The sequence below is a fragment of the Bufo bufo genome, chromosome 6 (assembly GCF_905171765.1).
Source record: "Bufo bufo chromosome 6, aBufBuf1.1, whole genome shotgun sequence".
NCBI classification, from domain to species: Eukaryota; Metazoa; Chordata; class Amphibia; order Anura; family Bufonidae; genus Bufo; species Bufo bufo.
This window is the reverse complement of record NC_053394.1, coordinates 141,485,467-141,497,800: the sequence shown is the minus strand read 5'-3', so window position 1 is coordinate 141,497,800 and position 12,334 is coordinate 141,485,467. Positions and strand designations below refer to the sequence as shown.

General features: G+C 42.4%; 1 protein-coding gene across 2 annotated transcripts in view; it reads right to left on the bottom strand.

Moving 5' to 3' along the window:
* Positions 1-12,334, bottom strand: part of LOC121005103 (disheveled-associated activator of morphogenesis 1-like) — a 314,210-nt gene that overhangs the window by 128,177 nt on the left and 173,699 nt on the right. For both annotated transcript variants that reach the window (XM_040437659.1, XM_040437660.1), the window contains exons 7-12: positions 10,786-11,218; positions 8,321-8,492; positions 5,974-6,085; positions 3,717-3,807; positions 2,786-2,872; positions 1,791-1,943 (exon numbers count right to left, since the gene is read on the bottom strand). In XM_040437659.1, the coding sequence (XP_040293593.1) occupies positions 1,791-1,943; positions 2,786-2,872; positions 3,717-3,807; positions 5,974-6,085; positions 8,321-8,492; positions 10,786-11,218 (1,048 nt within the window). The remainder of the gene's footprint in view (positions 1-1,790; positions 1,944-2,785; positions 2,873-3,716; positions 3,808-5,973; positions 6,086-8,320; positions 8,493-10,785; positions 11,219-12,334) is intronic.

The following is a 12,334-nucleotide window of genomic DNA, read 5'->3' as shown; positions in this document are numbered from 1 at the left end:
GAGTAGGCGATCCACCTCCAAAAATGTAGGATAAAAGTCACTGCTTGAGAAAAATCCCATTGAGAGGATTGAAACGTCGCATGCTTGATGAATAAAGCTTCTTATACTTCTTTACCACTTGGATGTGCTGCGGAATTCTTTTATCCTATATATATATATATATATATATATATATATATATATATATATATATATATATTTGTTTTTATAGTTTCCATAGGAAACTTTCTAAACTCCCATAGGGAACTATAACAAGCAATCATTGTATTGCTTTTCTCATAGACTCCAATATATTATATTGGAGTCTATGAAGATTTTACTGTGTTTCTATGGAGCCCAGGGGCCCCATAGAAATGACTGAACAGCAGCCTCTTCTCACACAGGAGGACAGGGGCTGCTGCTAACACACTCCAGTGCCCCCATCTCCACTGGAGGGAGCCAAAGCACACCCAGAACTGCGCTCTTCCGAGTTTTCAGCGTTCAGATGCTGTGGTCGCAGACATTAGCAGCGGGTGCCTACTGTATGAAACAGCATGCAAACCGTGGCTATGGCATCTGCTCTGCTCTGGTGTACCAACCACCAACATAAATAGCCGTATGGTGGTCGGGAAGGGGTTAAACTGTGTCCACCTAGTTTAATAGATAAACAATTCTTTTACACCTTGATTCTCAAATTGGGTGAATAATCTGTCTAGTTTTACAGTTACTGGGGTATCCACCTTGTTTAATAAATAAGCAATTCTATTAGGCCTTGATTTTCAAATTGGGGTGAATAAGCTGTTTAAGTCTACTGTTATTGGGGTGTCCGCCTGCCGGTCACTACTGTTTCACTACCAGAAAGGACTAGCTATGCATGTGGCTGCAATGTACAGTGATGTACACTGAGATACTAGTCATCAGCATGGATTGGTCAGCACAGCTGACATTTAAATTTCTGGGAACCAATCACTGCATGCAGAAAAAGGAGGGCTATCATATCATGTTATGAAGCAGAAGTTGTGACTTGTACGTAGACTGTGCCCATTCTTATTGCAATTGTGTATAACTAATGTAATGTCTGCACAGATGAGGAGCAGTATTAGCAATGCCACATAATGCACAAACCTATGGGTCTTCAGTGACACTCAAGTCCTGAATGTTGAGACACTGAATAGTTTTTGGCAGTAGCCAACCTCGTGATATTATAACTTGACCAGCCCATTGAAATTTGTCCATGACGTCACTAGCCAATGCAGCCCCATCTATCCATCTTTCCTTGGTGGTGGTGCAAGAAATATTATTTAGTCAAAAAATTTACTTAAAATATGGTCTAAACACTGAATGGAGAAACTTGACCGTAGATTAATGATTCATTATGGCTGGGCAAGGGTTAAAGGCCAAGAATCCAGAATTGTCCAGTCTATGGTCTATCTTACATATAACCCTTTGTGAACCTTAGCAACAAAGTATAATAGGAAAGGTATTGGCACCTTTAAATAATGTTGTTGGTAATGACCACTGTTGGACTCACCCACCAGATTACCTAAGGATCCTTCAAAGGACCTGGGCTCTGACACAGTTGTGGACCCCAAAGCTTCAGTTCCACCTCCTAATTTGAGGATTTATTTCACTAGTATCTATTTCTGGTCATAATTTTTATAACCATATAGCTCATTGTCCTTACAATGGTGAGGAAACCATCTCAAATCGAAATGATACCTAGAATGTACTGTCATTTCAGTTGAAAAGTGCCACCGTTTGAGGACCAGAGGGAACTTAAAATACTCAGAGAGATCAAGTATCATACGAACTTTTGTCAGGGTGGACAGCTGGAACCCCTTGGCTCTCCCTTTGCCTGTCCTTTCATTAAGACAGTTGCCCATGGCCAGGATGTATGCAAGTACTGCTGGGAAGGCCTGGCTGTGGAGCAGCTGCTTACAAGATTTGATCTTCTGTGATATGAGCTGCAAACAAAAAAACATATTGTCTTTCATTCATCATAGATTATAAAATGTGTCTCATTTATCCTACATAGTAGATATGATACAATCAGCTGCAGAAAGGATAACACAATAAGACATTCAGTACACCATGGGAAGACAATATGGAATAAAGTGATAGAGGGTGTGAGGTTCAGGCATAGAGGCATCTCTGTGAGGGAACAAAAATTGAGCAGAAGTGGCAAACACTGAGGCCTAGACATCTCATTCACCCACTTTTATAATTGCTTATTCAAAGACAAAGGTACCAAATTACTAGTCATGTGACACCAAACCTCACCATGGATTTCAGGGTCCACAGTACCATGACACCAGAACACTGAACCACAATCACAAAGGAATGGGGCACCAAACTACCAATCATGAAGGACTAGGACACACAATAACTAGTTATGAGGAATTGGGGCACTAAACTACTAGTCTTGATGGACTCAAACTAACAGTTATAAAGGACTGTAGAACAGTACCAAGACACCAGAACACTGAACCACAATCAAAAGGGAAGGGGAATAAAATCACTGGACACCATAGACTATTTATGGTTAATAAACCAGTGGATACAGACCAGGGAGACTCATGGTTCCACATGGTTCTATATTTGAGCTGAATCCCTGATGATGGCATAAAAAAGATAGTGTGATTAAAAGGGTTGAGAGACAATCCCTATAGGAGCTGTAATAGTTCAGTCCCTTACGTGCAATCTGATAGACAGTGGGAAGCTGCTTTTAAGGTGACAGCATCCTTCTGGGCCCCACTGCAACAGGCCAGATTGAACATGTGATATGAATGCCACTGCCCCCACTTACCGGCTGTATATCTTTCATATACAATGGCAGCTCTCTTATTGCTAGTAAAGCATCAAGTCGGGGGCACAGATCTGGGATCTTGCACATCTATAAGAAATGATGAGAGATTATTTGAAGATGCCACCTGAGTGTGATGGCTCTCAGCTATGTAGACCCTGTCATGTTCCAGAAGGCATTGGTCACCTCTGGACTTTTAAGGTAAGAATGGAATATTATAAGAATGAGTGAGTCAATTTTACCAATTCGTGCAGAATTTCCCAAAAAGTTTAGATTTTAGCAAACCAAAAGTTTTTGTGATTCCTTTCACAAAAGGGGAGAGACAGAAGAGAAGAGGAGAGGAGAGATAGAAGAGAAGAGAAAAAGACCAGTGTCTCATACAGGAACCCAGGTCTTTTTGGGTAACTACCCTTTAACAAAAAATAAAATTAGCTTGGCTGCCTGAGAGGCCTTGGTTGGGGTACCATTTCTTCTTATGGTGTGTGTGAAGTATGTGTGAGGAGTTTAGGAAGCCAGTCAATGCTTCCCTGAGTTTCTGGGAATAAAATATGAAAATATATGGACTTCCAGCCTCAGAGAATAAACAAAACAGGTCCCATTCACTGAGAGTAGGCAGGGATCTTGAAAATGGTGAGGAAATGAAATGAAGTCACATACAGTGACAACAATCACAATGCAGTTCTCAGGCCATTCAATTCTGTAGATGGATTATATCTTGGGGGAACTGTGACATGTTTGCTTTCACTTTCCCAGTAGCAGATAGATACTAACAGCTTTGGTTACTGTCAATTTAAAACAAATGGGTGTGATCAGTAAGTCTTTATATTGTTACTTTTGTATCAAACAACTTTAGACTATTGTAACAAGTTTTAAAAGCTTTACATCATATCTCCCTGTTACCATAGATACATCATGTATAAATATCTCTCCATACCTGCAGCATAAACTGATCCACAATGTGCAGCTCTGCTGGGGAACCTTTATAACCTAAATACATGCTTCGATCCTTTGCAGTAGGAACATATCTGTAAAAAAAAAAACACAAGGAAAAAACACTCAGGATAACCATGCCTTTAAGGCCGGGTTCACATCTGCATTGTGAACTCCGGCACTGTAATCCAGTCACTGCATCCAGCCTACATGTCTGCTTTCAGATAGAGAAAAAAAATCTACACGCACCATTTTTTGTCTGGCCAAAGGTTGGCATATATGCCGGAAAGCTGCCGGATCCCATTACTTGGAATGGGGATCCAGCGGTGCACGATGGTATCCTGCTATGGTGAACTCCGGCAGTCTGTTCCTGCACCGGATGTGAACCCAGCCGAAAGGGGACTAAGCAGCTGGAAGCTGTAGGGGGCTTTGCTGTTGGGATAATGGGAGGTTCAGTTTTTATTGGCTGCTGGCTGAAAACTCAGGAGGAGAAGATTTAAGGAGCTTGTAATGTTATTTTTGTGACTTATTTAGGTTGCAGGTGTTTTGCTCTGTGTCACTGTCTTGTTGGGATGGTAAGCCCAACCTGAGGTCAAGAGCACTCTGGATCAGCTCTAGCCAGTCTACCTTTCCAGCCACTGAAAAACACCCCCACAGCATGATAATGCCTTCACCATATTTCATGGTATTCTGCAGGCGATGAGCAGTGCCTGGTTTCATCCAGACATGACACTCAGAATTAAGGTCAAATAGTTCAATCTTGGTTTCATCAGACCAGAAAATCTTGTTTCTCACAGTTTGAGAGTCCTTCAGGTGCTTTTCTGCAAACTCCAGGCCGACTCTCATGTGTCTTTTCCTGAAGAGAGGCCTCCATCGGGCTACTCTGCCATAAAGCCAAATTAATGGAGTGCTGCAGTGATGGTTCACCTTTTAGACATTTTTTTCCCATCTGCACACAGTATCTTTGGAGCTCATCCAGAGTGACCATTGGGTTCTTGGTCAGCTCTCTTACCAAGTTATTCTCCCTGCATTACCTAGTTTGGTGGGACAGCCAGCTCTAGGAAGTGTACTGGTTGTTTTAAACTTCTTCTGTTTAATAATTTTGGAGGCCACTGTGCTTCTCCAGATCTATGCCTTCACACAATCCTGTCTCTGAGCTCTATATGCTGTTTTTTCCTCCTCACGGCTTGGTTTTTGCTGTGATATGCATTGTCAGCTGTGAGACCTTATATAGAAAAGAGTGGGCCTTTCCAAATCATGTCTAACCACAGTTGGACTCCAAGGTGTAGAAACATGTCAAAGATGAGCAAGAGAAAGGGGAGACCCCAGAGCTAGATTTTAAGTGTCATAGAAAATGGTCTGAATTCGTATGCCCGTGCTAAACTTTAGTTTTTGCTTTTCAATAAATTTCTAAAATTTCCAAAATTCTTTGTCACTTTGGGGTATCGAGTGCAAATTAAGAAAACTAGATTTTTTTTAAAATTGTAGCACAAGGCCGCAACATAACAAAATATGAAAAAAGTGAAAGTGTCTGGAAAATTTCTGAATATATTGTATTTGGCGTATTAGGGAAACTCCACTAGAGATAATTCTAAAGGCTGCCATACACATTCAATAGATGTTGGGGAAACTGTCGTTCAGTCGAAAGCAATCTCCTTTGACTCCCTCCCTACTCCCCATGTACATACACGTTCAATAAGGAAAGGGGAGAAAGCCGCTGCCAGACACTTCTGATGGCAGGTTGAATCCCAGAAGAATAAAAAGATCACTTTGCCCGATCCTTCACTCCCCAAAATCATCTGTTTGGGGTTAAAGGGTTTGTCCCACAAAAAAATATTCTATAGTGTTCAAACCAGCACTTGGATTTGAATACTTTTTTAATTGTATGTAATAAAAAAAAATTGCATAGCCACTGAGCTATCCAATGTATCTGTATAGCGCCACCTGCTTTTTGTTTTTATATCTTTGTCCAGCTCACTGAGATGGCCGCACATGCTCAGTTTCATCCTTCAACTGCCTCCTGAGCTGTGATAGGGAGAGCATGGACACGCCCCCTTAGCTGCAGCACAAAAGACACTCCCCTTGAGCTGTCAGCTTGATATAAATCTAGCAGAGAAATGAATGGGGAGATCTCTGTGTCCATGTGAGGTACAGAGCTGGATCTAGCTTTGTTAGAAAGAGGTTGTCATGTGCTATATGATGTCTCATTCTCATTTTTTCCATTAGTGAATAGTGATGGGATAACGTCTTTAAGAACTCACCTTCTGAGGTTGGTCAGATGTTCATCAGATAAACCTCCATTACACTCCCGTATGATCAATAACTTCTCATTCAACTGCTCTGGCTCCATGTGAAAACGTTTTAAGATTATATCTATGAAGGGAAGAAAAGATATTCTCTGAGCACATCGGGTTAGCAAGGATACATTGCATTGTATTATTTATCTTTTACTGATTCAAAGTGACAGCCTGTATTATAGGGCTGCACTCACTATTCTGCTGGTAGAGTCACCGTGTACATACATTACTTATCCTGTACTGTACTGTATTCTGCTGGTGGAGTTATTGTATATATATATACATTACATATCCTGTACTGATCCCGAGTTAGGTCCTGCATTATACTCCAGAGCTGCAATCACTATTCTGCTGGTAGCGTCACTGTGTACATACAATCCATTACTTATGCTGTACTGATCCTGGGTTAACGTACATTCTGTATTATACACCAGAGCTGCATTCGCTATTTTTTTGGCTGAGTCACTGTGTATATTACATTACTTTTCCTGCAATGATCCTGAGTCATATCCGGTATTATACTCCAGAGCTGCACTCTCTATTCTGCTGGTGGAGTCGCTGTTAATATGCATTTGATTACTTATCCTGCACTGATCCTGAGTTAAAGGGTTTCTGTCACCCCACAAAACTCATTTTTTTTTTTTTGGATAGTTAGATTCCTTATAGGGCGATATAGGAGAATATAATAGTCTTACTTACTTTCATGCGGCCGATTCTTTATAAAACGTAGTTTTATAATATGTAAATGAGGGCTCTACCAGCAAGTAGGGCATCTACTTGCTGGTAGCCGCAGCAGCAATCCGCCCCCTCGCCGTGTTGATTGACAGGGCCAGCCGGGATCTCCTCCTCCGGCCGGCCCTGTCAGTAATTCAAAAATCGCGCGCCTCTGGTCATTCGGCTCAGGCGCTCTGAGATGAGGAGGCTCGTCTCCTCAGTGCGCCTGCGCCGATGACATCACCGAAAGAGAAGACGTCATCGGCGCAGGCGCACTGAGGGGGTGCTGAGGAGACGAGCCTCCTCATCTCAGAGCGCCTGCGCCGAATGACCAGAGGCGCGCGATTTTTGAATTACTGACAGGGCCGGCCGGAGGAGGAGATCACGGCTGGCCCTGTCAATCAACACGGCGAGGGGGCGGATTGCTGCTGCGGCTACCAGCAAGTAGACGCCCTACTTGCTGGTAGAGCCCTCATTTACATATTATAAAACTTCGTTTTATAAAGAATCGGCCGCATGAAAGTAAGTAAGACTATTATATTCTCCTATATCGCCCTATAAGGAATCTAACTATCCCAAAAAAAAATAATGAGTTTTGTGGGGTGACAGAAACCCTTTAAATCTTGCATTATACTCCACAGCTGCACTCACACTTGTGCTGGTGGATTTATTGTATACATTACATACATTAATTACCCTGTACTGATCCTGAGTTACAGCCTGTATTATACTGCAGAGCTGCACTCATTATTCTACTGGTGAAGTCAGTATGTAAATACATTATATTACTAGGGCTAGTTTCACATCTTGGCATAGCTCGTCGGCAGGCTGTTCTCTGACTCCAGGATTGCTGGATAGTGCCATCTGCCCGCTGGACCCCATTGACTATAATGGGATTTGGCGGAGTTCCGGTTGCTCCCTGTCAAATATGCCGGGATTTAGTTGGACAAAATCTGCTGCATGCAACAGTTTTTGTCCGGACGATTCTTAGCATTTCCTGCCAGAACAGCCTGCCGGAGAGATGTGCCGATCCTGAGTTACATCCTGTACTATATTCCAGAGCTTCACTCACAATTCTGCTGGTTGAGTTAGTGTGCACATGAATTACATTACTTATCCTGTACTGATCCTAAGTGACAGCCTGCAATCACAGTCCTATAGCTTCAGACCCGAACTCTCCCAGCATTGCTTGTTCTCTGGCACATCTCCCCATTATAAGGGGTAATCCAGAGCAAAAAAAATCTGCTCATGCTGCAAAAAAATATCATTAATAACTTATGCTGATCTCACCAATCCCCTTTTGTTGCCATTAGGTTGGTGCCAGGGTGTCTATTGTACTCCACTTCCTGCTCCTGTCTTGGCACAGCAGGAAACGACTGGGATAGCCACTCAGCCAATCACTGGCTGAGATGGGTCAATACTACAGCCAGTGAATGACAGACTGGCATTCCCAGCCATTTACTGCTTTGTTGAGACAGAAGCAGAAGTTAGAAAGCAGCGGGGATCCCGCCACCGATGGAACGCCAACAGAGATAGGCAAGGTGAGCATTAAAAAAAGTAAACGTGAAAAATGATGTACTGTACATTGATTCCTTACTAAAGTTATGTGCAATCTTCTGGTCTAACAGGATATTCGAATGCTTTGTGATGTCCGATTCTACAGCAAAAGAGGAGTGACTGGTTTGAAACTGATGTAGAATTCTCTGAGCATCAATCTTCTTTTGAAGTTCTTGCGTTTTTGAGTTCTGGCCCCACATGGACTTGTTAATCTAAAGGAAATATACATTAGCCAGTTACATTCATGGCTTAAAATTACATTATATGGCCAAATGCTAGTGCCCCCTGACATCACCTCCATAGGAGCATGTTGAGTATGAAGTTGTCTCTCATTCATATTATAATAACCTCCATCAGATTTTGGAACAAAATTGAGGGAATATTATATAGCTGTAATGCTATTAGAATATTACAAAAACACTCACTGGCCTAGATTTACTGATGGGTCTGACCCAAAAAGTAGTGCAATTTGGTGCATTTAAGTTTTTTACATTCCCCCCCCCCCATCATGCTTGAAAAGGGGGCATAGCTTAGCGGAAAGGCAGAACTTAAGTGAGAAGGGGAGGGGTCTAATGTCAGGAGGGTAGCTACCATGTAAGCAGACCCAGGAGAAGGAAAAATGTATTTATTTTCAGGGCCCAGGGAGCGGTGAGTATAGTGCACCTAGTCCGAGCACTGGTATTACTCACGGCTCCCTGTTATTCTATGGGCACCTGAACTGCAGTAAGACCTGGCAGCGCATAACTTCAGGATGGGACATAATGTCCACAGGAGCACACTATGACCTGATGCTGTGAAACATCAGGTCACAGTGTAGAGCTTGCCAGGGTACAGTGATGCACATAAAGTGGAGGTGCCCATAGGAGGAGAAGAGTTTTTTTTTTTTTTGGTCCAGTGTGAAGTCTGCATTAAGGGGACTAAGAGGGCCCCCATTCAAAAATTTGCTGTGGGCCCAGTCAGTTCTAGTTATGCCACTGCCTAAGGTGCACCATTTTGCACCAAATGTGCACCATAATTCTGGTGTAAAAATCTGTCTCAATGTAAGCCAACCAGAGGCTGCGTATACTTTAGCTATAACTCAAGCGAGTTTCAGGCGAAAGTTATAGTAGATCTGGCGGGCTGCACAAAGCCTTTCCCTTTTTCTCATCACTTTGGAAAAATGTAAATGCGTAAATGCTTTAGTAAAGGTCCCTCTTTATATTTTAATGCTTCACCCTTTTTGAGATCCCTGCAGTAAGGATGAGCAAATTTCTCAAAAATGTATCTATAATTTTTTTTTTGATTCGGGTACGATTCAATAGAGAGGCAGATAATCATCTGCGCAAGTAGCCATACAGCTAAAACAAGCCTCATCTGCATATTCAAATTAAAATTCCTTCCAAAAGGAACAAAAAGCCTATCATGCTGTCAGATGTTAGGTATGAATCTAATAAGTCATTGCTTATCCTTTTAAAAAGGCCTTGAAATCAGTGCAGAGCAGAAAGAACTGGCTAAGGCTACGTTTTTGCTGGATCCGGCAGGATTCAGCAAAAACGCTTCCGTTACTAATAATACAACCATCTGCATCTGTTATGAACGGATCCGTTTGTATTATCTTTAACATCATCCATCATGAACGCCATTGAAAGTCAATAGGGGATGGATCTGTTTTCTATTGTGCTCCACATCCCATGACGGATAGAAAACCACAGCATGCTGCGGTTTGCGAATTTAACCAAACAGAACGGAATGCATTTTTGGAGCATTCCGTTCTGTTCAGTTAAGTTTTGTCCTCATTGATAATGAATGGGGATAAAACTGAAGCGTTAGACCCTATGATGGGTCTCAATAACGGAAAATAGAAACACTAGTGTAAAAGTAGCCTTCGCTAGGTGAGAGGCATTGGTTGGGATACAGGGGGGAGTACTAATTCTCCTTAGGGAGAGCACCTAGTATGCATAAGGAAACTTATAGGCCAGACACCATTGCTCTGGGTTTCTGGGGAAAAGATATGCAAATTAGCTTACCTTCCTAAAGGAGAAGAAAGCTGATGGAGGACAAATTTCAATTGGGTAGAATTGATTCGCTCATCTGTACTCTGCAGTCAGTAACGAAGAACACTGCTGTTTACATTCAGAGGCAGTAACCCTGTACTTAGCTAATCCTGCAGTCAGCTGAGAACTGGATTAAACTATATGTCAATATGACAATGTTCTGTGAGCTAAACATATTGGACTAGAGACTGATATATATTGCAGAAAACTACCAGAAATATTTCTACATTTGCTGCTATGTTTAGCTTATAGAGCAGACTGGATAATGTTCTTATTCACTGACAGCAAAGCTATATCTTGAAAATGTTGAGGTCCCTCCTAGAAGCCACCTAAGAAGCTCCCATTATTATAAATGGCACATGGTAGGTGGGATCCCTTGGTACAGATTTTGCATTGGGGCTGAGATGCTTCAAGTTAAGTCTCTAAATTTTAGAGATGGTCTGATACCTGTAAAAAGAACCCTGCCCCTTACCTTTTCCAGTGGTACAATGTTCCAGTGGAATGCTTTGGTTTTGGTCAGTGTAGGGCTGGGGGTCACTATTCGGATTTTGACTGGTAATGAAGGAGGTAAGATGGGACAAAGAGTAGTGACCTGAGGAGAAGCTGGGAAGCATGGTCTCTTCTCTGTAGCCTCTATACTTGTCTGATTCTCTAGAACTAAAGGTTGTAATGGAACCTCCTCATAAATCTGGAGAGGGTCCTCCATCTTGAGACACTGAGTATTAGGGTTATGTTGATTGTAGATCACCTCCTCCTTATCCATCTCCAAGTCCTCATAGACAGCAGGTAGAGGGAGTTGATCATTTTTTTGCAGGCAGAGATCCTGCAGGATTGATACCCAGTCATCCCTCATTGATGTGGTTTTCTCCAAGCTCTTATTTTGCTCATTTAATGGTATCCGGAATCTAATGAGAAAGAAAAAAGGAAACCTCAGACGTGGCTAACAGGGTGGGGGGAGTGACAAGGTAAAAAAAAAAAAAGGTTTTCAGAAAATCTAGTGTGGTCAATAGCAACCAAGAAGATTCTAGAATTCAATATCATTATGCAAGGCATAAAAGCAAAGTCCAATATTCATGAGGGGCTTCTGATCTAGTTTTGCAACTGATTAGTTACAATTGTATCCAGGCTGGACAATCATAAGTGAGATAAACACATCTGCAGCACAAATCTCTCTTCTCTCATGATACTTTGCTACAATGTATCAACACAGGTGAAAATACATTAGTCTAGAGAGCAGGGGTGCACAACCTTTTTTGGTCTGGGGGCCACATTGTCACATCACTCTATTTCAAGGGGCCGCAAAAAAAAAAAAAGCGTTAATCAGTGCTCGTCATTCCTCCTTCATTCAGTTCTATCGATAATCGGTAGCACATTCCTGATTACACGGGGAGATGTGCTGACGATTATTGTACATCTTTCATCCAAATAAAATATGCAAATCAGCCGACAAATGAGTGATTCCTTGTTTATCAGCTGATCAGCGGCACGATTATACCGGCCAGATATCAGGAATGAGCGCTCCTATGAACACTTGTTCCCAGTAATTGTCCTGAATATCGTGCAGTGTAGTAGGAACGTAGAGATTTCCCGATAAAAAAATATTTTTAACATGTTCCTGCAGCATGGTGCTGGGACAGAAGGTTCATACTTTCCTGCTCCCTGGCGCTCCCGCTGTCTCCATCTTCTGGTTCCGGCGCTGTTTACATCTGGCTGGCTATGGGCATAGTCACTTGTACCTCTCCAGCCAATGACTGGCTTCAGTGGTGATGTGGCCACAAGCAGCATTTCACCGCTGAAACTGGAGAGGTGCTCTGAGACCGGCAGATGGAGACAGGAAAGTAGCAATCTTCGGTTTCCGGGACCATGCTGCAGGAATGGTTAAAAGAAATCATTTTTAGGCCTCATGCACACGACCGTTGTTTTGGTCCGCATCCGAGCTGCAGTTTTTGCGGCTCAGATGCGGACCCATTCACTTCAATGGGGCCGCAAAAGATGCGGACAGCGCACCGTGTGCTGTCCGC